Source organism: Terrapene carolina, unplaced genomic scaffold (assembly GCF_002925995.2).
Source record: "Terrapene carolina triunguis isolate 2854851 unplaced genomic scaffold, T_m_triunguis-2.0 Scaffold113, whole genome shotgun sequence".
Lineage (NCBI taxonomy): Eukaryota > Metazoa > Chordata > Testudines > Emydidae > Terrapene > Terrapene triunguis.
In genome coordinates, this window is record NW_020664464.1 from 14,357,161 (window position 1) to 14,383,448 (window position 26,288).

Sequence of the window (26,288 nt, forward strand, 5' to 3'; positions counted from 1 at the left end):
CACCCCTTATAGAGAGCGGGCAGGAAGTTGGTCCTGTCAAAAAGGCCCACATACAATAGAGTGCCTGGCACTCAATTTATCTATCTTTGAAAGATGAAGAGCTGAGTAAACCTCGCTGGTTTTTTAACTTATGCTTCAAGCCAGTCTGGTTCAAGTTAAAGCTGAGACTTAGACCACTAACATCCCTAGGAACGCTGTTCAATCTATGGCAGATTTTCATTCTGTGCACACACCCGAAGTGCTGCTAAACGCATGTCACTATTAATAGCAACAAAGCTAATCAAGCCAAACTTGCCCCAGAATTGTCCTAGGAACATGCTAACCTACTGTGTTTTGTAATAATTATCTGCACCTGCAATAGTAGTGGCGGCCAAATTTTGTCCAGTGATCTCTGACAATCTCTTCCACACTCTGCTTTCGAGCTGCTATGATTGAAAGCCAGACTAGCACAGCCCAGAGCCCATCCTTCTCTCGGATGTGGTCAGACCCTAAAAAGAAATAAGTAATGCACATTTATTAGCAGATACACCAATGAAAATGCCAACAATAGTTCCAGATGAGAAGCATAGAGCACAGTTCATGTCAGTTTGTTTTTTTAGATACAGTAAAACAATAACACAGACATTTTTTCCAGACTGACAGCCAAACTAATTGTTTAAAAGACAGAGAGACAGGTCAAAATCCACATTACTAAAATTCAACAAAAGATGGGAAATTACTTGGCTCCCAAGAGTGTAAATGCTATTACATTCTTAACCATTGTGATTCCTGCTCATCATTGTCCAGGATGATATACATCAGGGGTCGGCAAACTTTCAGAAGCGTTGTGCAGAGTCTTCATTTATTCACTCTAATTTAAGGTTTCGCGTGCCAGTAATACATTTTAACGTTTTTAGAAGGTCTCTTTCTATAAGTCTATATTATATAACTGAACTATTGTTGTATGTAAAGTAAACAAGGTTTTTAAAATGTTTAAGAAGCTTCATTTAAAATTAAATTAAAATGCAGATCTTATCAGTTTAGTGCACTGGTTCTTAACCTAGGGTGCACACACCCCCTGGGGGTGCGAGATGCCCTTTCTGGGGGTGCAAGACATGCAAGATTTTTTTAGAAGATAAATCATCGAAAATACAAATTAAGCACAGGCACATAAGTACAACTACTTTGTTTCATCAAAACTATGTATTAACATTATACATGTTTTAACGATTACTGTAATATACAAACAAAGTTTTTAAGTTTTCAAGTTTTTAAGCTAATTGTAGTGTAATTTGTTATAAGGGCTGCAGAGTGCTGGGACCAAGCCCCGGGCTGACTGCCGGTACCCCAGGCCGGCAGAAGGGCTGAGCAGGGCTGGAGGCCCAGACCCCACCCGGCAGGGGGCCGAGCAGCTGGAACCCCAGACCAGCAGCGAGGTGAGTGGGGCCAGTGGCTGGAATCCCAGGCCGGCAGCAGGCTGAGCAGGGCCGATGGCTGGGATCCCGGCTGGAACTCCAGACCAGCAGCGGGCTGAATGGCTCAGGCTGGCAGCAGGCTGAGCAGGGCCGATGGCCAGGATCCCGGCTGGAACTCCAGACCAGCAGCGGGCTGAGCGGCTCAGCCCGCTGCCGGTCTGGGGTTCCATCTGCCGGCTCCTGCCAGCTGGGGTCCCGGCCGCCAGCCCCGCTCAGCTGCTGCCAGCCGGGGGTTCCGTACACTCAGGCCGGCAGCGGGCTGAGCGGGGCAGGCGGACAGAACCCCAGACTGGCGGTGGGCTGAGCGGCTCAGCCGCTCAGCCTGCTGCTGGTGTGGGGTTCCATCTGCCAGCTCCTGACAGCCAGAGTCCTGGCTGCCGGCCCTGCTCAGCCTGCTGCTGGCCGGGGGTTCTGTTCACGCAGGCCGGCAGTGGGCTGAGCAAGGCCGGTGGCCGGGACCCCGGCTGGCAGCAGCGTGCCAGTAAAAATCGGCACACGTGACGCAGGTTGCCGACCCCTGATATACATAATCGGGACTGTTTCCCAGAACTGGGCCAGATCAGACGAGCCAACTCCTAGTAATTAAGCAGAATACTCCAAATTACAGAGTTCAGCTGCAACTGCATCTCCTTGTCTGCCCAGATGTTCATAATTGCCCTAATATCTGCCTTGGGCCAACCTGCAACATGCTTCTTCTGAGATACATACCCAAAGCAGATAGGTTATGCAGAAATTGCGAGAGTAGATACTGGTGAGAATGAGAATGCAATGAGGTCTAAGAGGCATGCTGCTCAGTTTATACAGATGAGGGCTTCCAGAAAACTTGACTTTATGTTAATAGACTACAGAGACTTGAACAGAACGACAAAGCCAAGCAGTGCCCGGGGAAGGTGGTGCTAGGACTAACTGCAGCATAGCAACTGTTATGTCATCACTTGCTGTCTACACTGGCACTGCACCAACTGAGACGTTTAATGGCACAGTGGCTAGGCTTGCTCAGAGCAGGCACCGTCCACATGAAGCTCTGCCTCCTTTACGAAATCACTGCATAGTCTATCTGCCTACCCTGATTAGACGGCCATAAGGGCAGCTGATTGGACAATCTGCCTGAGGGACATTCCATGTCACTGAAAAACATTCAGCAAAAGCCTCTAGCCCAAAAGTCAAACAGAGAGGATAAAATTCTCTGCGTGAAAAAAAACAAACAGAACATAAATCCTGCAATATCAAGATCAGTTTGTAATTTTGTTGCTTTCTGCAATATCCTGTAAAATCCTGTCCTTCCATTTAATAAGATTTCTGTCTTTTTTCTACATTATGAAGGTATATAGTTGTCACAATATAAATTGATGCACTACTGCTAAGGCCATGTCTATACATACAGTGCTGCAGAGGGGCAGCTGTACCGATACAGCTGCGCTGCTGCACCAATACAGCTGCGCTGCAGGAGCGTGTCTGGCGAAAATGCTCTCCCATCGGAATAATAAAAGCACCTCTCTGAGCGGCAGAAGCTATGCTGGTGGGAGAAGTTCTCCCGCCAACATAGCACTGTGCACATGAAAACAATTACAAGAGGTGGCCACTCACACCTCTCCTGTCCCATTCAACTCAGTGAGGTGTGAATTTCAGATTCTAACTGCAGCCACTTAAATGCTAACATAGTTAAACAGAAACATGGAAATTAAATACAGATGACTACATTCATGTAATGTCTATGTTGCATAAATGAAATCATGAAAAAAGCCAATAAAAGCAAGAGTTAATGTTTCTAGAAGATACAAAAAAAATCAGTCTCTTACAGATTATGGTCAAGTATGTGAAGCTCACTGACATAGGAGGCCAGAGAGTCAGATAACGGAACTGAGTTTAAAAGCTCTTTCAGGCAGGGAATGTGGGCACCTTTGTGTTTGCACTATGTCCAGCACAATGGTAATAATACTTCCTTTCTCCTCCCCCTTGACTGTGTTCTCTATGTAGTACGTGAACTTTTGGGGCTGGGAGTATCTTTTACTAGTGCACTCCGCATAATGGGGGTCCAGTCTTGGTTGGGGCCTCGAGGTGCTGCTACTACAACACAATTGTGTCTCTTGGTTAGAGTCCCTCGGTGCTCCCATAATATTGTGTAGGTGTATGCGGTCCTGCCTCAGCGCAGGAGGGCTGGATTTGATGACTTCTCAAAGTCCCTTGCAGCCTTATCTTTCTATGATTGTATAATATAAATATTGAATAAGAAGAATAAATAGGGCAGGATAATTTTATGAGCACTTGTAGCCCTGTAATTTCACATAATAAAGTAAAGCAAATCTAATTTCTTAGGAAATAAGTAGGGCCCTATCAAATTCACGGTCCATTTTGGTCAATTTCACGGCCATAGGATCTTAAAAATCGTAAATTTCATGATTTCAGCTCTTTAAATCTGAAATTTCACAGTGTTGTAATTGTAGGGGTCCTGAGAAAAAAGGAATTGTGTGTGTGGGGGAGGAGGGTTGTAGAGTGGTAGCTGCAGGCCGGGAGCCCAGCTCTGAAGGCAGAGCTGCCGCCAGCAGCAGCGCAGAAGTAAGTATGGCATGGTATGGTACTGCCACCCTTACTTCTGTGCTGCTGCCTTCAGAGCTGGTCCCGCATTCAGCATCCACCACGCTCTGGCTGCCCAGCTCTGAAGGAAGCAACACATAAGTAAGGGTGGCATGTAGGGTGGCCAACTTTCTAATAGCATAAAACTGAACTCTCCTGCCCCGCCCCTACCCTGCCCCTTCTCCAAGGCCCTTCCCCTACTCGTTCCATCCCTGCTCCCTCGGTCGCTTGCTCTCCCCCACCTTCACTCACTTTCACCGGGCTGGGGCAGGGGGTTGGGGATGCGGGCTCTGGGGGTGGAGCCGGGGATGAGGGGTTTGGGGTGTGGGAAAGGGCTCCGGGCTGGGCAGGGGGTTAGGGTGTGCGGGAGTATGGGCTTTGGGCTGGGGGTACAGGCTCCAGGTGGGGCCAAAAATGAGCAGCTCAGGGTGTGGGAAAGGGCTCTGGGCTGGGGCAGAGGGTTGGGGTGTGGGAGGAGTGAGGACTCCGGCTGGGGGTGCAGGCTTAGGGGTGGGGCCAGGGATGAAGGGTTTGGGGTGCAGGAGGGGGCTCCAGGCTTGGGCCAAGGGGTTCAGAGTGCAGGAAGGGGGTGCAGGCTCCAGCTAGGGGTGTGGGCTCTGGGGTGGGGCCGGGACAAGGGGTTTGAGGTGCAGGAGTGGGCTCAGGGCTGGGGTGTGTGTGGGCTCTGGGAGGGAGCTTGGTGCAGGAGGGGACTCCAGGCTGGGGCAGGGGTGCAAGAGGAGGCTCAGGACCGGGTGAGGGGGTTGGGGTGTGTGGGAGGATGTGGGGTCCCGACGGCGCTTACCACGGCTCCCAGGAAGCAGCCGCCAGGTCCCTGCAGCCCCTAGGCACCTGGGCAGCCGGGGAGGCTCCACGCACTGCCCTCATGCCCACAGGCTCTGCCCCTGCAGCTCCCATTGGTCGCGGTTCCTGGCCAATGGGAGCTGCAGAGCCGGCACTCGGGGCAGGGACAGCTCTCAGAGCCTCCTTGGCCGCTCATGTGCCTAGGGGCCGCAAGGATCTGGTGGCTGCTTCCGGGAGCCGTGCGGAGCTAGGCAGTCGGCAAGGAGCCTGCCTTAGCCCCAAGACCCCACAGCTCCTCCAACCGGACTTTTAATGGCCCGGTCGGCAGTGCCGACCAGAGCCACCAGGGTCCCTTTTCGACCAGGCAGCTGACAGCTACCGCTCTCCGGCTGCCCAGCTCTGAAGGCAGCGCAGAAGTAAGGGTGGCAATACCATGACCCCCCTAAAATAACCTTGTGACCATCCCGAAACTCCTCTTTGGGTCAGGACCATAGGCACCGACTGCGTGAGTGCTCTGGCGCTGGAGCACCCAGGGGGAAAATATGATGGGTGCTGAGCACCCACTGGCAGCCCCGCCATCAGCTCGCCCCTGCCCCTCAGTGTTTGACACCTGCCAGCGGCCCCGCTGATCAGCACCTACCCCTCCCTCCCTGCGCCTCCCGCTCGCCGCGATCACCTGTTTCACAGCATGCAGGAGGCTTTGGGAAAGAGAGGGACGAGCGAGGGCGCAGCGTGCTGGGGGTAGGGGGCGGAATGGGGCAGGAAGAGGTGGGGGCGGAGCAGGGGTGGGAAGAGGCAGGGTGGGGGCAGGACCTTGGAGGAAGGGGGGGGAGTGGGGGTGGGGTCTGAGGCAGAGCCAAGGGTCAGCACTCCCTGGCACATTGGAAAGTCGGCACCTGTGGTCATGACCTCCAATCTGAGAAATGCTGGTCTCCCCCATGAGATCAGATTTCACTGCGGGAGACCAGATTTCACAGTCCATGACGCATTTTTCATGGCCATGAATTTGGTAGGGCCTAGGAATAAGCTATTCACAAGAAGATCAGAAAGGAGCCTCACCTTCCACTCCATGTATGTTATTATGGGCTAGACAGGACTGCTGGGCCTTGGTACTGAAACATCAAGTATTAGGCTTTCAGATATTACAATTATGGGGGAGCTGTACAAATACGTGTACGATATTAGCAACAAACAGAGGCAGGGTATACAACTAAATGCACCAATGATCTGATGTGACAAATCATACATTCCTTTGTTACATAACCTTCTACACAGCATGATTTGTTAGACATATATCTTAAAATCATTCAGCAAAATGCCCTGTACATCATCCTATCTGTATGAAAACTGAACTAGATACCAAAGATGAGTTGCATTTTGATTTACCAAATACTTCATGTGCATTTTATTGAACCAAAATGGTCCAGTGAAACATGGGCAGAGGAATTTTTGGAATGGCCTCTGTATGTTCCAAGCCTTATGTTGGCATGGCCTGAGCTCATAAATTTCCATGAAGAGGGGTGAGCGTATACATGTATCATTCTTCTGATCCACGTAGCAGCTTTGGCATGTTCTGTGACCTTTGCATGTCCTTCAGGAGGACAAACAGCATGGTGCCACTACAGAAAAAGGGAATGGAGGAAAGAAAAGTGGTGGCAAAAGCATGGACAGAAAAACTGAAAGCAATGCAGATTCTCCAGAATCCAGAGTTACCAGTAAAAATGCCAGCCTGTTCGGAGTACAACAATAATTCTGTGTGTACAGCAGGAGTCATTTTCTTTTACAATAAAAACAAACCCTACTAGACCGTTGGCATCTCGCAAAGCCTGTTGGTCATTCTCTCTCATCTTTTAACACTGCTTTCCCTTCCTCAGCATTTCAGTCAGCCACAGGTTGGCTTATTATTTCCATGCATGTTTGTTTTATTCATTGCCCTTATTTCTTTTAGCAGCTTTAAAACCATTACTTCTGCTAGTTGAATGTGTACTTAACTTACTATATCCTCTGGTTTTCTTGGCCTTCTACCTCTTAATTATTCCTATTGATCTAGTTGAAAAACGTGCAGTGTTTTGCATGAAGCCGGTTGCCATTTCCCACCTCAGTTCGACTAATGGTATCTTTACTTTTGTAACACCAATGTCCCTGGGTGGATTGTTGGCACCGATCAAAGCTGGGACCTCCAGATCTTAATACATGAGCCCCTACTGCCTGAGCGAATAGACCAACTCCTCTTATCCAGGGTTGTAGTACAGTCCTCATCGCTAAGTGCCCCACCCACCACTGAGGGGACAGAGCGCCATACTGAGCGCACATGGCTACACTTCGGTTCACACATTCTACATCATGCTAATCGGTTGTCCAGTAGCCATGGATCAGTGTATGGGTAAGGAGGAATATGAGATCTGCACTACTTTTATAACCTAATCAAATTAAAGATGCACAACAACAGCGTATACGCTCTATTTCAAGGGCTGTAACACCAGTACTGCTGCTTCCATCTTGTTGAGTTCAACGTACTATGCCTCTAGGTTTAATTCTGTATAATTCTTTCCTTGAAAAACCCTGAAACACTAGTGAAGTCTGGCCTGTGCTTCAATGAAGAGATTGGCTGAAAGGCAGGAAGGGCAGCTTAATAGCAGAAATAACACATTTGTGTCTGTCTATTCTCTTATACTTACCTAACCTTTGACATGCTTAATTAAAGCAATAATAACTACTCAATTTAAATAGTACAAATACCATGCAGTTTTACACTGAAGTGTAATCCCACATACAGAATGAGCTTGCAAAGAGTGTCAATGGGTGCAAAAATTGTCCTGTTTTAATAGACCCGGTATTGTAAGCTGTCTGGGGCAGAGACTGTGTCTCTTACTATGCATTTGTACACTGCCTACCACAATAGGGCCTCAACACTGAGTAAGAGCTTGAAGCACTATTTTAATAAATAATAATAATATGCATGAAAATAAATATCTTCTTGTTTTGTCCCAAATTATGCTAGTCAATGCTATCAGGGACATTATTTCTCCAAATGCAATTTTTAAAAACAAAATCAAACTGAAAAAAATGTTTAGCCTTAATGGGAAATCATTTTGTTTGCACTTCCCTTGTATCTTCCCTTGTTTGCTCTTCCTCTTCCAGTGGTCCACAGCGTGCTGATATTTTAAGGAAACTAAGATTTTTGGGGGCACATTCTTATCTCTGTTACACCATTTAAGCTAATGAAATTACTCTGGTTTTACACTAATGTAATTGAGATCTGCATACAGCTCTTTAGGTCTTTTTTATAGCAACAGAACATCTACTCCACCTCTCTTAGCTTTTCTTTCTATTAAGCTCGTGGCAGAAAGCCTCTGGTTGCTGACGTATGGAAGTTTAGAGCTGAAGTATGAAAATGTGTGAAAATGAGATGCAGCATTTGCCAAGGTGGATATAAGCAAGATAAATCAAGTACACAGATTTCCTAATTCTGATTAATAGTTTGCTGATGAAATTTAGATAAGAATTGCTGCTGCTGCCGTCTTTCTCTGAACTGTGACTTGGGTATTACTCATAATACCAACAAATTACTAACCTCATCTGACAAACTCCCCACACCACTACAAAAATGGAAGAAGTTTTTAATGCATTGGTTCAACTCCAAGATTAGCTGCCAGAAAACAAGTCTGGGAAACACAGCTCTATGGGATGTTTTCAAAATCTTTTGTCCTTTTATAGCAGAAAATTTGCTTTTATTTACTGGCCACTGCGACATCGCTTTTTGTTATAACACCAGGGGATTGCATTATTTGGGAACTACAGCTGGGTTGTATTACCTGAACATAGAACCATTCACTTTTAAATGCTGTCAGGCTAGTATGACAATAAATGTGATAATTTAGATGCAGGCCTGTAAAACCCCTTTTGCTTTTACAGAGTAGCAAGGTCATTGTGTTGGCCAACTGGATGGTAAATTCCTTTAAATATGAAATTCTGAAACCTAAAGAACTGCCAAGTTTCCTATCTCTACAGTGAGATCATTAAGGAGAAAGTCTTAACACGGACTCAAATTCCCAGTGCAAGCAGAAATTGGTGAAGGGCAATGTAGTCTAGGACACTACATAAAAGAGAAAAGGCTCACAGTATAATAATACACATACTTATTAATAAAACACTTTGCATTTATAAAGCACTGTTCATCTGAAGATTTCAAAGTGTTTTACAAACAAGTTTCATGTCAGTTCAGATAGGTAAGACTTATTAAAATCAATTGGCAGATGGAGAAACTGAGGCAGAAAGATGCGGACATAACATTTCATAACTTGGTTGATGCAAAGAGCCATTTGGGTGCAATCTAGCAGTTCAAGTGGAAACTGGGCACCCTGGGGCCTTTCAAAGCTAGTATTTGACTGCACCCAAGTTGCCTGAGCACTCAATGGCTTGAGCACCATGAGGTGGTGGCTCAGGACTGGAGTACATTTTTGGCAGTGCTCAGGACTGCTGCAGGTGCTCCACAGTTAGTAGGCCAGGATGCACAGGTTATGGAACTCAAGCAGCAGCCATCCCACAGGCTGTTCGAGGCAGTTTGTGCACTCTTAACACAGATGGCACCCCCAACTACACATGAGAAACAGAGAGGATTTATCAAGAGTTTACGGGATTAGTACCGGGAAGAGGGAGAGTCGGGATTAGGGAAGGATATGGAAAGAGCTGGGGGCACACATACTGGTGTGAGGTAAAGGGGAGTCAGTAGTGGTTTGAGAAATCAGGGACAGACCTGAGGAAAGGCTGCACTACAACATCTGACCACACTGAGGCTCTACATCAGAGGTGGGCAAACTATGGCCCGCGGGACCCTCCTGCCCGGCCCGTGAGCTCCTGGCCCGGGAGGCTAGCCCCCAGCACCTCCACTGCTATCCCCCTTCCCCCGCAGGCTCAGCTTGCCCCGCCACCGGAGCAATGCTCTGGGTGGCAGGGCTGCGAGCTCTTGCTGGGCAGTGCAGTTACAGAGCCCGGCCTGACCCGGTGCTCTGTGCTGCACGGTGGCATGGCTGGCTCCAGCCGGGCGGCACGGCTGCCTGTCCTGCTGCTCTGGGCGGCGCGGCTGTAGCGCTGCCAGCCACCGGTGCTCCAGGCAGCGCGGTAAGGGAGCAAGGAGCGGGAGCGGGGGGGTTGGATAGAGGGCAGGGGAGTTCGGGGTGGTGGTCAGGGGGCGGGGATGTGGATAGGGGTCAGGGCGGTCAGAGGGCGAGGAACAGAGGATTGAATGCGGCGGCAGGGGGCAGTCAGGGGCAGGGGTTCCGGGGGCGGTCAGGGAGAAGGGGTGGTTGGATGGGGCAGGGGTCCCGGGGGGCAGTCAGGAATCAGAGGAGGGGTTGGATGGGGCGACGGGGGGCAATCAGGGGTGGGGGGTCTGGGGGAGGTCAGGGGACAGGGAGGAGTGGATGGGGCAGGGATTGGGGCAGTCAGGGAACAGGGGGGGTTGGATGGGGCAGGAGTCCCAGCGGGGGATCGTCAGGGGGCGAGAAGCAGGGGGGGTCGGATAGGGAGCTGGGGCCGGGCAACGCCTGGCTATTTGGGGAGGCACAGCCTCCCCTAACCGGCCCTCCATACAATTTTGGAAACCCGATGTGGCACTCAGGCCAAAAATGTTTGCCCGCCCCTGCTCTATATAATGAAGCAAGTCCAGGGAAGGAGGCCAAAGACAAGGAAGGAAGACAGAGGTTCAGAGGAGAAGACAAGCTTTGTGTCTTTGATGGTGTGTGACCATCAAACGAGCTTCCTTTCCCTCAGTGAGACACAGTCACACAGTGGGGCAGGATCATCCCTAGCACCCATGAGACTGGGTAAAAGGGAACTTAGAGGGCCTAATCCAGAGACATGATGCCCCCTATATTCCAATCCGAGTCAGCATAGCCCAGGGGTGGGCAAACTTTTTGGCCCGAGGACCACATCTGGGAATAAAAATTGTAAGGCGGGCCATGAATGCTCACAAAATTGGGATTGGGGTGCGGGAGGGGGTGAGGGCTCTGGTTGGGGATAAGGGCTCTGAGGTGGGGCCAGAAATGAGGAGTTCAGGGTGTGAGAGGGGGCTTCGGGCTGGGGCAGGCGGGTGGGGTGTGGGCTCTGGCTGGGGATGCAGGCTCTAGGGTGGGGCTGGGGATGAGGGGTTTGGGGTGTAGGAGGGTGCTCCGGGCTGGGATTGAGAGGTTTGGAGGGCAGGAGGGGGATCGGGTCTGGAGCAGGGGGTTAGGAGCGCAGGGGGAGGCTCAGGGATTCAGGCTCTGGGCGACGCTTACCTCAAGCGGCTCCCAGAAGCAATGGCATGTCCTTTCTCTGGCTCCTATGTGGAGGTGCGGCTAGGCGGCTCTGCATGCTGCCCCGGCCACAGGCATTGCCCCTGCAGCCCCCATTGGAGCAATAAAAGGGGCCATTGGAGTGCATAGGAGCCGGAGGAGGGCCACGCCGCGGCTTCTGGGAGCCACGTGGAGCGGCCCCTGACCCTGCTCCCAAGCTGGAGCACCGGAGGGGGGCAAGCCCCGGACCCCACTCTCCAGCGGGAGTTCAAGGGCCAGATTAAAATGGCCAGCGGGCCGAATCCGGCCCGCGGGACATAGTTTGCCCACCCCTGGCATAGCCCTTGGAATACATGCACTTGGGTCCTTTGAAAAGGCTGACATTCCACACACTGCTGCTTCTGTGTCCCTCAGAACTTCCTAATGACCTGCAGGGTTACAGACCATCTGTGCTCAGGACACTCATTGGCCAGCACTATCCTTAGCAAAACCCAGTCTCCAAGGGTAAGTCATGCATATTTACATGCTATGTAGTATGGAAATACTGTTGTTGGTTTTTATTTTTTTACAGCATAATCGTGTATTTTTCCTGGCGCTGTTCCTTTAAATTGGCAAGTGACCACAATCCTTCCCCTTTCAGTGTGCAATAAAAAGTAACAGTTTCTGCTGCCTGCAGTCCTTACCACCAGGGCCGGCTCCAGGGTTTTTGCCGCCCCAAGTGGCGCAAAAAAAACAAAAAGCCGCGATCGCGATCTGCAGCGGCAATTTGGCGGGAGGTCCTTCGCTCTGAGCGGGAGCGAATTGCCGCGGAATAGGTGGACATGCCGCCCCTCTCCGAAGTGGCCGCCCCAAGCACCTGCTTGGCAAGCTGGTGCCTGGAGCCGGCCCTGCTTACCACTCGTGAATGAGTCAGGAACCACACTGGCATGGTTCATTGCCATGTGGGAGGGAGGCTGAACATAAGAACAGCCATACTGGGTCAGACCAAAAGTCCATCTAGCCCAGTAGCCTGTCTTCCGACAGTGGCCAATGTCAGGTGCGCCAGAGGGAACAGAACAGGTAATCACCAAGTGATCCATGCCCTGTCGCCCATTCCCAGCTTCTGGCAAACAGAGGCTATGGACACCATCCCTGTCCATCCTGACTAATAGCCTATGGTGTCAAGTATCAGGAGGTAGCCATGTTAGTCTGTATCCACAAAAACAACAAGGAGTCCGGTGGCACCTTAAAGACTAACAGTTTTATTTGGGCATAAGATGCATCTGAAGAAGTGAGGTTTTTTACCCATGAAAGCTTATGCCCAAATAGCCTATGGATGGACCTATCCTCCATGAACTTACCTAGTTCTTTTTTGCTATACTCTTGGCCTTCACAACATCCTCTGGCAAGGAGTTCCACAGGTTGACTGTGTGTAATAATACTTCCGTTTGTTTGAAACCTGCTGCCTACTAATTTCACTTGGTGACCCCTAGTTCTTGTGCTATGAGAAGGAATAAATAATACTTCCTTATTTACTTTCTCTACACCAGTCACGATTTTATAGATCTCTATCATTTCCCTTATTAGTCTCTTTTCCAAGCTGAAAAGTCCCAGTCATATTAATCTCTCCTCATACGGACGCTGTTCCATATCCCTAATCATTTTTGTTGCCCTCTTCTCAACCTTTTCCAATTCCAATATATCTTTTTTGAGATGGGGCAACCATTCTGCATGCAGTATTCAAGACATGGGTGTACCATGGATTTATATAGAAGCAATATGATATTTTCTGTCTTATTATCTATCGCTTTCTTAATTATTCCCAACATTCAGTTCACCTTTTTGACTGCCGCTGCACATTGAGTGGATGTTTTCAGAGAACTATCTACAATGACTCCAAGATCTCTTTCTTGAGTGGTAACAGCCATAGGCACTGACTTCCCCGCTGCCCGGTGGGTGCTTGACCCCTCCCCACCCTTGGCCCCGCCCCTGCCCCGCCTCTTCCCGCCCCGGCACTGCCCTCGCCCTGCCCCCATTCCACCCCTTCCCCAAAGTTCCCGCCCCCTTCCTGCCCCCATTCCACCCCCTTCCCACAAGTCGCTGCCCCTGCCCCACCTCTTCTCCACCTCCTCCCCTGACCGCGCAGCGTCCCCGCTCCTCCCCCTCCCTCCCGGAAAGACCTAAGTACCGCCAAACAGCTGTTAGGTGGCGAGGAGGGGGACGGGGAAGGGGAGGAGTGGGGACGCGGCATGCTCGGGATGGGGGGAGGAGGCAGGGGCAATGGGGAGCTTGGCTGCTGGTGGGTGAGGAGCACCCGCTAATTTTTCCCGGAGCACCCACGGAGTTGGCACCTATGGTAACAGCTGATTCTTCCCCAACAAATTATGTTAACCTATGTGTCTGACAATTTTGTTCTTTACTATAGTTTCAACCAGTTTGCCCAGTACTGATGTCAGGCTTACCGGCCTATAATTGCCAGGAGCCTTTTTTAAAAATTGGTGTCACAGTAGCTATCCTCCAGTCATTTGGTACAGAAGCTGATTTAAATGATGGTTAAAAACTAGTTAGTTGTTCTGCAATTTCACATTTGAGTTCCTTCCTCCCATCTGGTTTTGGTGACTTATTACTGTTTAGTTTATCAGTTTATTCCAAAACCTCCTCTAAAGGCTGAATGGGGAGGGGGGGTTTGTCACTATAATTTGTTCAAATATCTTTCAACTTAAGTAAGGGTATAAGATACTGGAAGTCAGTAAGGGCTCAGACTTGTGTGGAACCACCACTATACTAACTCCACAGATCGACTTGTATGTGGTAGGGAAAACTCTACGCCTGTTGGTCACATAGGCTAGTATTTTCAAAGAGGTCTAACGCAGTTAGGTGCCCAGATCCATTGAAAGATAATGGCAGTTGGGTGCCTGACTCTCTTAGGCTCCTTTGAAAATTCCAGTCACAAGCAAGTCAACCCTCCACCACCTATGCATGGGGCTTTCCTATCAATTCAGGCGCTGGTTATTTTGTTGGATCAGTGGCCAGAGGAGCACAAGAGTCCCATGGGAAGGCTGCAGAAGTGTGACTGACCTTGGATGGAAGAGGGAACCTATGACATTTAGAAACAGGGAGAGGAGCACTAGATTAATGGTATAACATTAGATAGCCATCTGGTTTAAAAATCTCAGAGTCTGGCCACCCAGCTGAAGCCTCAGCATCCAGAGAATTTGGGCAGAGACAAATGAGAGCATATTCTGAAAGGAAATAAACTTCTCAGTCTCCTTTAAAATGCCCCCTCTTTTCCGAGTCCTCTAAGGTCCAAGGACTGTGTAGACTGCCCTTTGAAAAATAGCCACATGAATGCCTGGTGTTTGCTTTTCTATGAAAATCTATAACAGAAAATAATTCCAAGCATCAAAGAACTTCCTAGAATTCTTACCAAAATACAAAATAATTAAACTTACAGACTAACAGTCTAGCTATTCAGATGTACTTCTATGCTAAAACCGTTATCCAGAGTCAAGATTTTTTTTTTTTTTAAGAACTGCGGTGAGATGCACTCCTCAACACATTTAGGAATAAGAAGGAGACAAACACACAGTGGAGTTTATTCAGTTATTTCCATACCCCCACAAATACCTTTAAATACAAAACTTACAGATTGCATAGACAGATGTTTCACATGTTTGCAGAATGTGCTGGAGCTAGCAATCCTATGTTTCTGATGGGCTATTCATATTTGCTTTGCATTTTGTATGCCACTCACTGGCTTCATTAACTAATGAGGCAGAGGAGGGACAATTTCTTTAGGCAAATGTGGCTACTGACTGGATGACATTAAAGTGCTTTTATTACAGAGTTCTTTCTGTCACTAGAACTATTGGAAAACCAGACAATGTCCTAAACAGAGACACCTGCAACAGCTTCAGTTTAATGCACAGATACTCATAATTAATACACATAATGGCCATATACACATGCACAAAATCCATCAAATTGCTGGCACAGTCAGTGAGGAAAGAATTGTTTTTGCAGTAGGACCAAGAGAAATTTTTCTGGGTTCTGTGCCATTCTAGAATGGAATGGCAGGCAGCTTACCCATCCCCTCAGAAGAAGTTTGGCCTACTGTTTTTGATACTGAAACTCTGATATTTCATACACAGGTTATGAGGCACCCAGATCTTAAAAGTCACCTATCCAAATTTGAACTTTTGAGAGTCCACTGGTCAATCATGCCAGGGAATTAATTTGCTGAGTCTTCCTATCACTGAATGAAAAGGTTTGTGCCCAATATCCCACAAGAGAATAAGCAGAGTAAAGGCTCTATGTTGTTGCTGGATTTCTTACCGGTGCCAAAGCTTTCTTCTCCACAAAGTGAGCATCGTCCAGAATCCATCAGATTTGAGAAAAACCTCCAGCCTGTTGGTGTTTCATACACAGGGACTTTCAGTGACTTTGCCACCCTAAAAAAAAAAAAAAAAAAAAAAAGACACAAACCACCATGATTAAGACTGTGCATTCATTTAGAGGTGGATGTAAGATTTCACATCAATTGCTACATGGGAGTGATGTTCTGGGTCTTACCATACCTCAAACACATTTAGAAATGGACTTTGATGTAAACAAAAGGGAATGGCTGCAAGAGCATCATGCACAAAGGACCTTTGAGTGGAATTTATTTCACCCAGGGTTTGGTTGTGTTAACCCTCTGGACACAATGTAAAGCTTGTCTTTATTTGTGTATTTGTGGGAAACTCAGTCTGAGGAGTTTTATTAGTGCCCTGATTTTTTGCCAGTGAGCAATGGTTAGTCACAACAATAGGAATGGGCAGAGCAGTTTATTGTATGATCTTATGTGAACATTTTGTAGAGATGCCTGGAGCATGGGATGGGCACTTGTTATTTTATAAGTCGCATCGAATAAATAAATGCTCAAGCTGCCAAAAATTTTAAAAAAATAAAACGATTCCTTTATTAGCTTTCTCAAATAAAATACAATATGCATTCCCCTCCTGGGACCCAACTGAGGACTTATGAGAATTTAATGTTGCTTCTCTCTTTATTGCTAACTATGTCTGCATGTTTTCATTTTGGGTCTAGGATTTTCTATGTCTACTATTTTTTAAAGAAGAAGAATGGGCTTTGAGAGAGAGTCAAGCAATGTGATTTGCTCAAATACATGGCATTATCTCTCTAGAAACACCCTCAACATACAAAGTTAGGTGCCAGTCTTTGAGACACTTAATCCTAGCCATACCTACTCATGTCAGTAAAGTTATGTGCATGTTGAGTGTTTGTAGGACTGGTGTCTTAAACTGTATATCCCATTTTTAAAAAAACCTACATCTTTTTATTGCTCATTTTATTAAAATAATAAACACAGTTACACTGTTTATCTTGTGCATTATCATCTGCTTTCAGGTCCCAATCCCACAGAAGCAATGTCCAAGATGAGACAATTCATCTTTTTTCAAATGTAGCCATATCTAGGTGAAGATCATTAAGGACCTGAACTTGCAAATACCGACATGAGTGCTTAGCTTGTAATCAGGAGTGGTGAAATCAATGGGATTGCTCATGATAGTCAAGTTAAGCATGTGAGTAAAGGCCTTGATGATCAGCTTCACCTAGGTTTAGCTGCATATACAAAAAGATGAGTCTCTTGTCTAGAACAATGCTTTTTTCATAAAAAAGTTAGACATAAAATCCCTTTATCGGGCTAATACCAAAGAAGTAATCAACAAGGCATCTCTCTCTGATCAAAGTCCAATTATATGCTACCGAATAAATACCCTCCAATTCCTGTCACCGAGTCAGCTTCTTGCAGTTCCTCCATGACAGGGAAAGCAAAGAACTCCAGCCATTTCCAGTGCTTTGGAGTTCCAATCTTGAGCCCCAAACTAAGGCAATAATCTGGCAGGTCTACCCCTGAGCTCTCTTCAGTCCTCCAGACCACAGTCTTCATTATTAAATATTTATATTAGAGTAGCACTCAAAGATACCCATTGGGATGGGGACTCCATTGTGGCGGGTGCAGTACAAACACAGAAAGAGACAGTCCCTGTTCCCGAGGAAGGACCCTGGAGTTCAGCTAGTTTTCCACTGGCACAGTTCCTGGATCCTCTCCAGGAAGCAGAGACAAAGATCCCTTAGACAGGCTGAACAAAAAAAAAAAAAAAGGAAATATAGTCTTTAAATCCCTTCTTGCTCCAAAGGAAGAGCTAGCCGAATCTGTGGATCTCTCTTACTCCAAGAGAAGGGCAAAGCACAGACTTAAAATCAGTTTTCAACTCCCATCTTGTAGCACAAAGAGCAGTCTTTAAATTCCTTCGTTCCAAAAGGTGAATACTAGAATACAGTTCAGTCAGACAGTCCCTGCCCTCTGGCCAGCAGCCTGTCTATTGAGCCATCCCTAGCAGCTGTCTTCTCTCCCTTTATAACTGCTCCAGGTGCCTTTCTAGGAGGCTAAGAAGGCCCAGCTGATTCAGAGTTCTGTCCATTAATACTTGCCTCTCCACCTAGAACCCTATGGCTTTTTACCTCTGACACATCTCTGTTCCCTTGAAGGGCAGTAGATCCAACAGCAGCCAGTGCTCCAATTGGAAATACAGGTGGCTATATCATACCCCAACTCTTACAACTCACATGTAAATTAAAGTGATGCATTATTTGTTAAACAACACCAATCAAATTTTAAGGAGTGGATATTTTTTTCAGCAGGAGATAAAAATAGATTCTTCACATCTGTAAATCGAGTATCAAAAGGTAGAACTTTCAAAAAGTGCCTAAAAGTGCTATTGAAAGCAATTAGGACTGATATCCCTGAGGGCAGGTGTAGATGCACCGGTGCAGCTACGCTGCTGTAGCACTTCAATGAAGACGCTACTATACTCAGGGCCGGCTCCAGGCACCAGCGAAGGAAGTGGGTGCTTGGGGCGGCCAATGGAAAGGGGCGGCACGTCCAGGTCTTCGGCGGCAATTCAGCGGTGGGTCCCTCAGTCCCTCTCTTCCTCTTTCAGCTGCCGCCGAACAGGAAGAGAGGGAGCGAAAGACTCGCCACCGAATTGCCGCCGAAGAATGGAGCGGCGCAACTGAGCTGCCGCCGAAGTGCCGCCGACTGGCTTTATCTTTTTTTTTCCCCCCCACTTGGGGCGGCAAAAAAGCTGGAGCCGGTCCTGACTATACTGACGGGAGAGCTTCTCCCGTCGGCATAGTTAATCCACCTCCGCGAGAGGCAGTAGCTCTGTCAGCAGGAGTAGCCCACCTGTCGACACCAGGGGTTAGGTTGGTATAAATGTGTCGCTGAGGGGTGTTGATTTTTCACACCCCCGAGCAACGTAGTTATATTGACATAAGTTTATAGTGTAGACCTGGCCTGAGTCAAACCCACCCAAAATTTCCAACCTGTTAATTGTCACCAGTTTGCAAGCAAAGAGATCCATTTACTTTTCCAAATTTCCAATTCAAAACTCATTTTTGTATTTATGAATTAAATCTCAAATAAGTGTTTTTCTCAGAAGATATTTTGATCTGGCAATGCTTTAAAAAACTGTACATTAAAATTAAAAGGACACTTCTAATTTGAGATCTAGCCAAATTAAATACAGTTTAAAGCGTTTCTGTTATACATATGACCCATAACCCCCTTGCCAGATTTTATGCTTAAATAATATTTCCTATTTTTAAAAAAATATTCTCCTCTGTTGTTTTGTGGAAGAGTCAGGAAACTGACTGACTATACAGAAGGAAATGGCAAAACTTGATATACACAGAGTACTGCCAAACACACACAGTAAACAAACTAAAGAGAAGTAGTTTGCTTCTCTCTCATCTAATTTAGTTATAGACATTTTTGCATGTTACTTGCCACAACAGGGCTAACAAATTTCCCTTTAAATTCAATATAAACATTAAAAAAGGTTCCAATCTGCATTTCTCTTCTCGATCAGATAAACACATCAGACCTCTTCCTTCTCTTCTTCCATCCTTCAGGAGTAAAGCAAACTAAAGATAATGAACAAGAAAAGAGAATAGAAGGGCAAACTCTCGGAGGTCCTGAATTACAGCAGGTTGATATATGGGGAAAAAATAGTGAAAAATATAAAAACGTCTAAGTCATTTTCATTCTGTTTCAGAATGAAATGGATTTACTTTATTTGATATTTTCACAAAAGGTTTAATCAAATTTGTGCTTCAATCTTTTTTTTAAATGTTAATTTTTTGGCTTTCCTGTCTAACCCTTTTTCATTTTTTCCCACCTCCCTTTTCTACTTGCCACTGAAAAAGGCAGTGAGGGAGGGAGGAAGGAAGCAGAAAACCAAAAAGACAAAAACTGAAAGCATGGCTCCATTTTTCATTTTACATTTTTGTCAGAAAAAAAATGAAAAGTTTGAAAAATATTTTTTCATGAAAATTTTTGACTTTTAAAAGGGCCTTTTTTATTAAATATTTTTCATCTGAAAAACTGCAAGCAGCTTTAGCTCTGATCTTGTAAGTGACTCCATATGGACACCTACACAGAGACCCGCAGATATCAATGGGGCTCCATGCAGGCACAGGGGTCTGTCCACACTGAGTCACTTGCAGAATCAGGGCCTAAGCTGCGCCGGCATCCTAGCCCATGGCTCCTCCAAACAGGAAACAAGACAAGACAGCAAAAATGCACCAAGAAAGCCATTTCCCCTGAAAAAGCTCGTCCCTTCTTTCTAGAAGATAGGAACCATGCAGAGTACAGCATTCTAATCAACAAGCAAGCCTTCTCTTGACATGCTTTACATTGTGATGATCACCCCAATCCTAAACTGTAATGGTGAATTGATTAGTGTAGGTGATTAAATAGGACATATTTCTTCCAGCAGTCACAACCAGATGTCTAGGGTGCCACTAGGAGATAAAAAGGTATAAATAAAAATCTACATCAGGTTTTGTTTTTTCTGTTCCACTGTACTAAAGAATAGAGAGAGTTAGACAATGTTAGGTTAAGGAGGCAACTAGGGTGACCAGATGTCCCGATTTTATAGGGACAGTCCCGATTTTTGGAGCTTTTTCTTACATAGGCACCTATTACCCTCCACCCCCTGTCCTGATTTTTCACACTTACTGTCTGGTCACCCTAGAGGCAATATGGGCTAGTGGATAAGGAAGTAGCCTGGGAGCCAGCAGCCTTGAGTCCTAATCCTATCCATTCTGCTTGACCTGGGGCAAGTCACTCCACCTTCCTGTCTCTCTTTTTTCCTCCCACCTGTTATCCATCTAATCTATGTAGACTGTAAACTCTTCAGAACAGAGACTGTCTCACTATGTTACTTAGCACAATAGGGCTTCAGTTCCAAATGGGCATTTAGGGGCTACTGTAATACAAATAATAATAATGTTCAAAATAAATCTCCCCTACTCTTAGGCCTGGTCTACACTATCAGTTTAATTAGAATTTAGCAGCATTAAATCGAATTAACCCTGTACCCGTCCACACAACAAAGCCATTTCTTTCAAAATAAAGGGCTCTTAAAATCGATTTCTGTACTCCTCCCCGACGAGCGGAGTAGTGCCGAAATTGATATTGCCGCGCGAGGTGTTTACAATGTTCATGACTGCTGTCTTGAGCTGAGCGGGCTCCATGCTTGCCATGGTATGGCGTTTGCACTGTTCACCCAGGAAAAAGGCGCGAAACGGTTGTCTGCCGTTGCTTCCCTGGAGAGGGGGGAGGATGTACCCAGAACCACCCGCGACAATGGTTTTGGCCCCATCAGGCATTGGGATCTCAACCCAGAATTCCAATGGGCGGAGGAGACTGCGGGAACTATGGGATAGCTATGGGATAGCTACCCACAGTGCAACGCTCTGGAAATCGACGCTAGCCCCGGTACATGGACGCACACCGCCGAATTAATGTGCTTACTGTGGCCGCATACATTCGACTTTATACAATCTGTTTCCAAAATTCGAATTATATAAATTTGGATTAATCCCGTAGTGTAGACATACCCTTAGAGCTACAAGAGGAGAATAAAAGAGATGAGCTTCAATGTTAAGAATGGCTGCATTAGCTTTTGAAGACCATGACACACTGCTAATAATGCATGGCTATCGCTTCATCAAAGAGTTGGGAATTTACACGGGTAGCTCTCAGCATCCGTGGGAGTTAGATCCCTGTGCATTGCGATGAGAATATGCCTTTTAGACACCACAGGTTTGAGGAAATGTGGAACTCGTGAGTGTAATTTATTTCTATTGGTGGACCTCAACTTATTTTAAAAAATTAAAGTTCTGATAATTCTGGAGATCTTTCAAAAACATTTTTGAATACCACTTTTGCAGTGACCACAGATTTCTCCAGAAAAGTACCAAGCTCTTCAATGTAGTCTTTTATCTTTTGCCGTTCACCTCAGAAACAAAAACACGTCTTTGGCATCCAATATCTATTTTCAGAGCTGCTGTGTAGCTTCAAATCTGCTGTAAAATGGTCCCATTTTCTACATCCTTGTGTGCTGTCCCCTAAGGGCTGAAGTTCAGAATTATGAAAGGCATAGTGAAACCTGAGCAGCCTCTCCTTTTTCCACTGTCACTTCATGGAGTTAAAGGGCAGTGAAATGAGAGCCCACAAAATAAGAAATGTCTCTTTATGCAACATATAGCCAGCTGACGGAAATGACTGCTCCAAAAGCCATATATTAAATTCCTAGAAGAAGCCAAACAAAAGTTTCTTAACTGCAGTAAAGAGAGCATCAAAATCCCCTTCAAAAGGGAAATAACGTGTTCAACAGAGTTAGCAAACAAGAATGTAAAACAGGAAAATATTTAGAGAAGAAGGAAACATATTTTCTATCCAGGAAGTTATTCAACATTCAGAGCCAGAGAACACAATGATTAGAGGAGAACATTTCCATTGCTTCCACCCCTGCAAATGAATCACTATGAGGAGGTGATCAAGACAAAAAACTGTGGCTGGTTTATTTCGACATACCAAAAATGTTTTTTTCCCTGAGTTACAAGGTATACACATCTGCTAACCAATCAATCTGCATGCAACTACACAGGTAGAACTACATCCATCAGTCACTAACGGGGGCGAGCATGGCCAGCTGTACTGAAAAGCCTGCCAGTTGAGACAGCTTCCATAGCAAAGGATACTATCCCCTGTGGACCGAAACTTGCTAATAAGCTTAGAAGCACTATAGCAATAAACTGAATTCCTACAGCAGAGCATAACTTCATGAATCATAAGAACATAAGAATGGCCATACTGGGTCAGACCAAAGGTTCATCCAGCCCAGTATCCTGTCTGCCGACAGTGGCCAATGCCAGGTGCCCCACAGGGAGTGAACCTAACAGGTAATGATGAAGTGATCTCTCTCCTGCCATCCATCTCCACCCTCTGACAAACAGAGGCTAGGGACACCATTGCTTACCGATCCTGGCTAATAGTCATTAATGGACTTAACCTCCATGAATTTATCTAGTTCTCTTTTAAACCCTATTATAGTCCTAGCCTTCCAATCAATTTGAAAGAACCAAACAGGACTTTTTATCTTACGGGCCAAAGAAATACTCCAAACAAGGGAGGTTCAGACCCCTGGACCTTTCAACTTAAGAGAACGGAAACTGTCACTAACTCAATGTAAGTGTTCCTATTCTCTTCCATCTACAAAGTCCACAGATCTGCTAACCAATGGGAATTATATAGCACTGTGCTTTCAAGAAGTCAAACAGAACTATAGAGAGAGTTTTAAAATTCCTTTAGTACTGATGGGTCACCACACTATGATGCATCCTCCTATCGAAGGCAGCATTCATTGATGCTTGAATGTGCAGCTTGCAAAATTTTGAGATTGTGTGAATGGATGACCAGGTGGCTGTCCTACAGATATTATGCTATGGAGCACAAGAACTCTTTGCCCAGGAGGGTGTGACCACTCTCAATGAGGCGGCGTTGATGCTGGTTGCTAGAGAGACTCTCTGGCTTGTAGGCTTCATGCCGGGATGCACCGTTTCATCCAACTTGAAGCTCTTTTCTTAAGATACTGGATGGTAGAAAATGAATAGAGCGTTGGACTTACAAAAAACCTGTATGTGGCAGATGCTATGAACATCCAATGTACACACGAGTTTCTCTCTTGGGTGTGATGGCTCTGGACAAAAAGAGGGAAGCATGATTTGTCTGTGTGAAAAACTGAGTTAATTTTTGGGATAAAGGCTGGACCTGTTCAAAGAACCACTATATCACTGTGGAATGTGCAGTACTGTTCCTCAAAAGAGAGGACCCCAAGCTCTGACACATTCTGGAGGGTGGCAATGGCTATCAGGAGGGACACCTTGATGGAGAGGAAATTCATAGACACCTTCCTGATGGGCTCAAAGGCATTAAGAGTCAGGGCATTAAGAACCAAATTGAGGTCCCGTGGCTGTACTTGATTAATCTTAGGAGGATGAAGTAAAGATGCAGCTCTGAGGGAACCCTTGATATTCTTGTAGAACACTTGTAAAGAAATCCTCTCTCCCTCTCTGCGGAGGAAAGTATGCTATTTAGTGCAGCCACTTGACATTTTAACAGTGAAACTATGTCACCCTTGATCTTGCCCTCCTGCAAGAGTGCCATGATCTGCAATACAAATGGCGGAGGAGGAGAGAAACTATATTTCTCGTTCCATGGCTTGAACTTCCACCAAGTGCCAGAGTAAGAAGGAATTGTGGAAGCTTTCCTAGATGCCAGAAGAGTGACTATTATGCCTTCCAAGTATCCCCTCTCATGCAAGACTACTCAAAAGCCAGGTAGGTAGCCTCAGGTACTGTGGCTCTGGATGACAAACTGGTCCCTGGGAGAGCAGATACTGTCTTAAAGGGAGGACAGTGGGGTCAGAGTGACCCACGTTGAGGGGACTAAAAAACCAGAGCCTCCTTGGCCAGTACAGAGCCACTAATACTACTAGCACCCTGTCCCTCCTGATCTTCTGGATAGTTCTGGGTAGCAGGGGGAGATGCGGAAAGGTGTAGGAGGCTTACTGGCCACCTCTGGGAGACAGCATCTGTGCCTATTACCCTTGGGTCCTTCTATAGGGAGAAAAGGGAGGGGACCTTGCAGTCATGTGTGATACAAATAGGTCAATCAGTGGGTCCCTGAATTTCCTCACTAGGAACTGAAACAGAGAAGGGAAATTCATGGCCAAAATCTTTCTTTTTTGAAAATATTTTTGCTGTGCAGCAGGAGCTCTACTAAACCTTCCTGCAGCTAGGGAGGCAGAACAAAAAACTGTCAGGCCCTTCGGTTCAGTTGGCCACTCCCTCTCTTATCAATCACTGAAAGGAAGGATGGCCCAGTCATTAGAATACCACCTTAGAAGACTCTGTTACAATTGCCTTCTTCAGCACAGACTTCCTGTGGAACCGTGGGCAAATCATTTAGTTTCTGTGTGCCTCAGTTCCCCAGCTGTATATTGGGGATAATAGCACTGCTCTACCTAACAGGGATGTTGTGAGAAGAAATACATTAAGGACTGTGACGCCTCAGATACTACAGTGATTGGGGGAGGAGGGCTAGATAAGTCCCTTAGATAGGTAGGTAGGCAGGTCTGGTTTTGCCTCTACAGCTGCATGCGGACTGAGAGCCCATTGGTTAATGGATCTGTGGACCTTGTCGATGAAAGAGAAAATGTTATGACCATTAATAACATGTGTAGCCATGCAATCTAATGACACTGGTGGTAAAAGCATGGACTAGTTCAGACAAGCTGTCAAACATGCAGACCCAGCAGACCCACATCAGGAGGGGTCTGCCCCATCCTAGGGAGGCTGCCTTGCTAGTGCAGTGTTTACTTCTATATGCTACAATGCTGGGTTTCATTCTGAGAGCTCTTCAGAGATAACAAGTTGAGTATCCTGGAGAATCAGGCTGTCTCCCCCTTTACCACAGCCCCCTTGATCATAGGGCATATATGGCAAACTTTGTTTATTGGAAACTTTCATCCACTGCTTCCCCAGCATCCTGCCCAAAACACAGACCAACACACCAATTCTAGACACATTTTCTGTCACTCTTCCCAACTGTGGAAGACCAATCTCCCACAATCCCCTCTCAAGCTAGCTGAGCACAGCAGTTTAAGGCAGAGGGGTGTGGGGATAAATTTGCAAGCTGAATCTCAGGGCCTGCCTTTGGATGGATTCAGTTGAATGGTTTCACAGGGGGCCCAAATTTGATTGAAATGGCCATAAAGCTGATGTTTCTGGGCATAAAATGACCACCTACCAGAGAGTCAGGAAGAAATTCCTCACATTTATACCCCCGTCCTTAAGTAGGGTGTATTGGAGACACTTTTCTGGATATGTTTAGTTGTTGGGTGTTGCTGCCTTCATGTCCCAAATGTTGTCCATTGTGTTATCCACACCACAGGTCTTGTTCTTTGCTCTACTCTAGTTCCTATCTGCTCATGTGCTACAAGTAGACAGCTGATGGGAGTGAAGTAAGCTGGTGGCAATGCAGATCAGGGAAGAAATATGAATACAGAGATATAAGAGGGGAAGGGGGCAAGAAAGTAAGGGAAACAGGCAGCAAAAGAGGGAAGTTGAAAGGTATAGAACAAAGAGTGGAAGAAGAGGAGAGAAAGTTCAGACCAAAAAGTGGGAGAGGTAAAAGGGACACACAGAAGAAAGAAGATAGAAACAGGAGGGGGGAAATATCTTGCATCACATTCATAACTTGAGGTGTCTGTGTGCCATACAGCAGCACTAGGAGCTTGAGAGATACGCCCTGAATCATAGTTTTGATCCTACTGGAGATGATTTTCACAAATGCAGATGGAGAGCCAAAGTGAAAGGCAATGTAAGTTACACATCAGCATCTGTAATTTACATACCGAGTGGGTAGAAGGGTGGGGCATTACATCAGGAAAAGCAACTGATAAGACAGCATAAGAAGGTTACTTTCCTTGTTCCAACTTTACCCTTCTATCCCTGGGGTGTGTAAATTGCACCAACTTACTGATGTGTAACACACACCATCATTTATGCCACACGCTGCATATGACCCTAAAAGCCTGAACTGTGGCAAAATGCTACAAACCAGCCCCTCTTCTGTCAGTCAAAGCAGAGATCATAAAGATAATCCATTTTGTTTTTCTGGTGAAACTGCTCTCGTGCTGTGAGTATCTAGAGTGGCTTGAGTCCAAATATCCCATTTTAAACCTAAAGTATCAAATAACGATACATTACTCTGTAAAATAAT

At 46.3% G+C, this 26,288-nt stretch overlaps 1 protein-coding gene across 1 annotated transcript in view; it reads right to left on the minus strand.

Moving 5' to 3' along the window:
- The window catches only part of PGM5 (phosphoglucomutase 5), a 121,495-nt gene that overhangs the window by 34,290 nt on the left and 60,917 nt on the right, over nt 1–26,288 (minus strand). The window contains exons 7-8 of the mRNA XM_024200162.2: nt 15,422–15,537; nt 353–488 (exon numbers count right to left, since the gene is read on the minus strand). Coding sequence (XP_024055930.1) covers nt 353–488; nt 15,422–15,537 — 252 coding nt within the window. The remainder of the gene's footprint in view (nt 1–352; nt 489–15,421; nt 15,538–26,288) is intronic.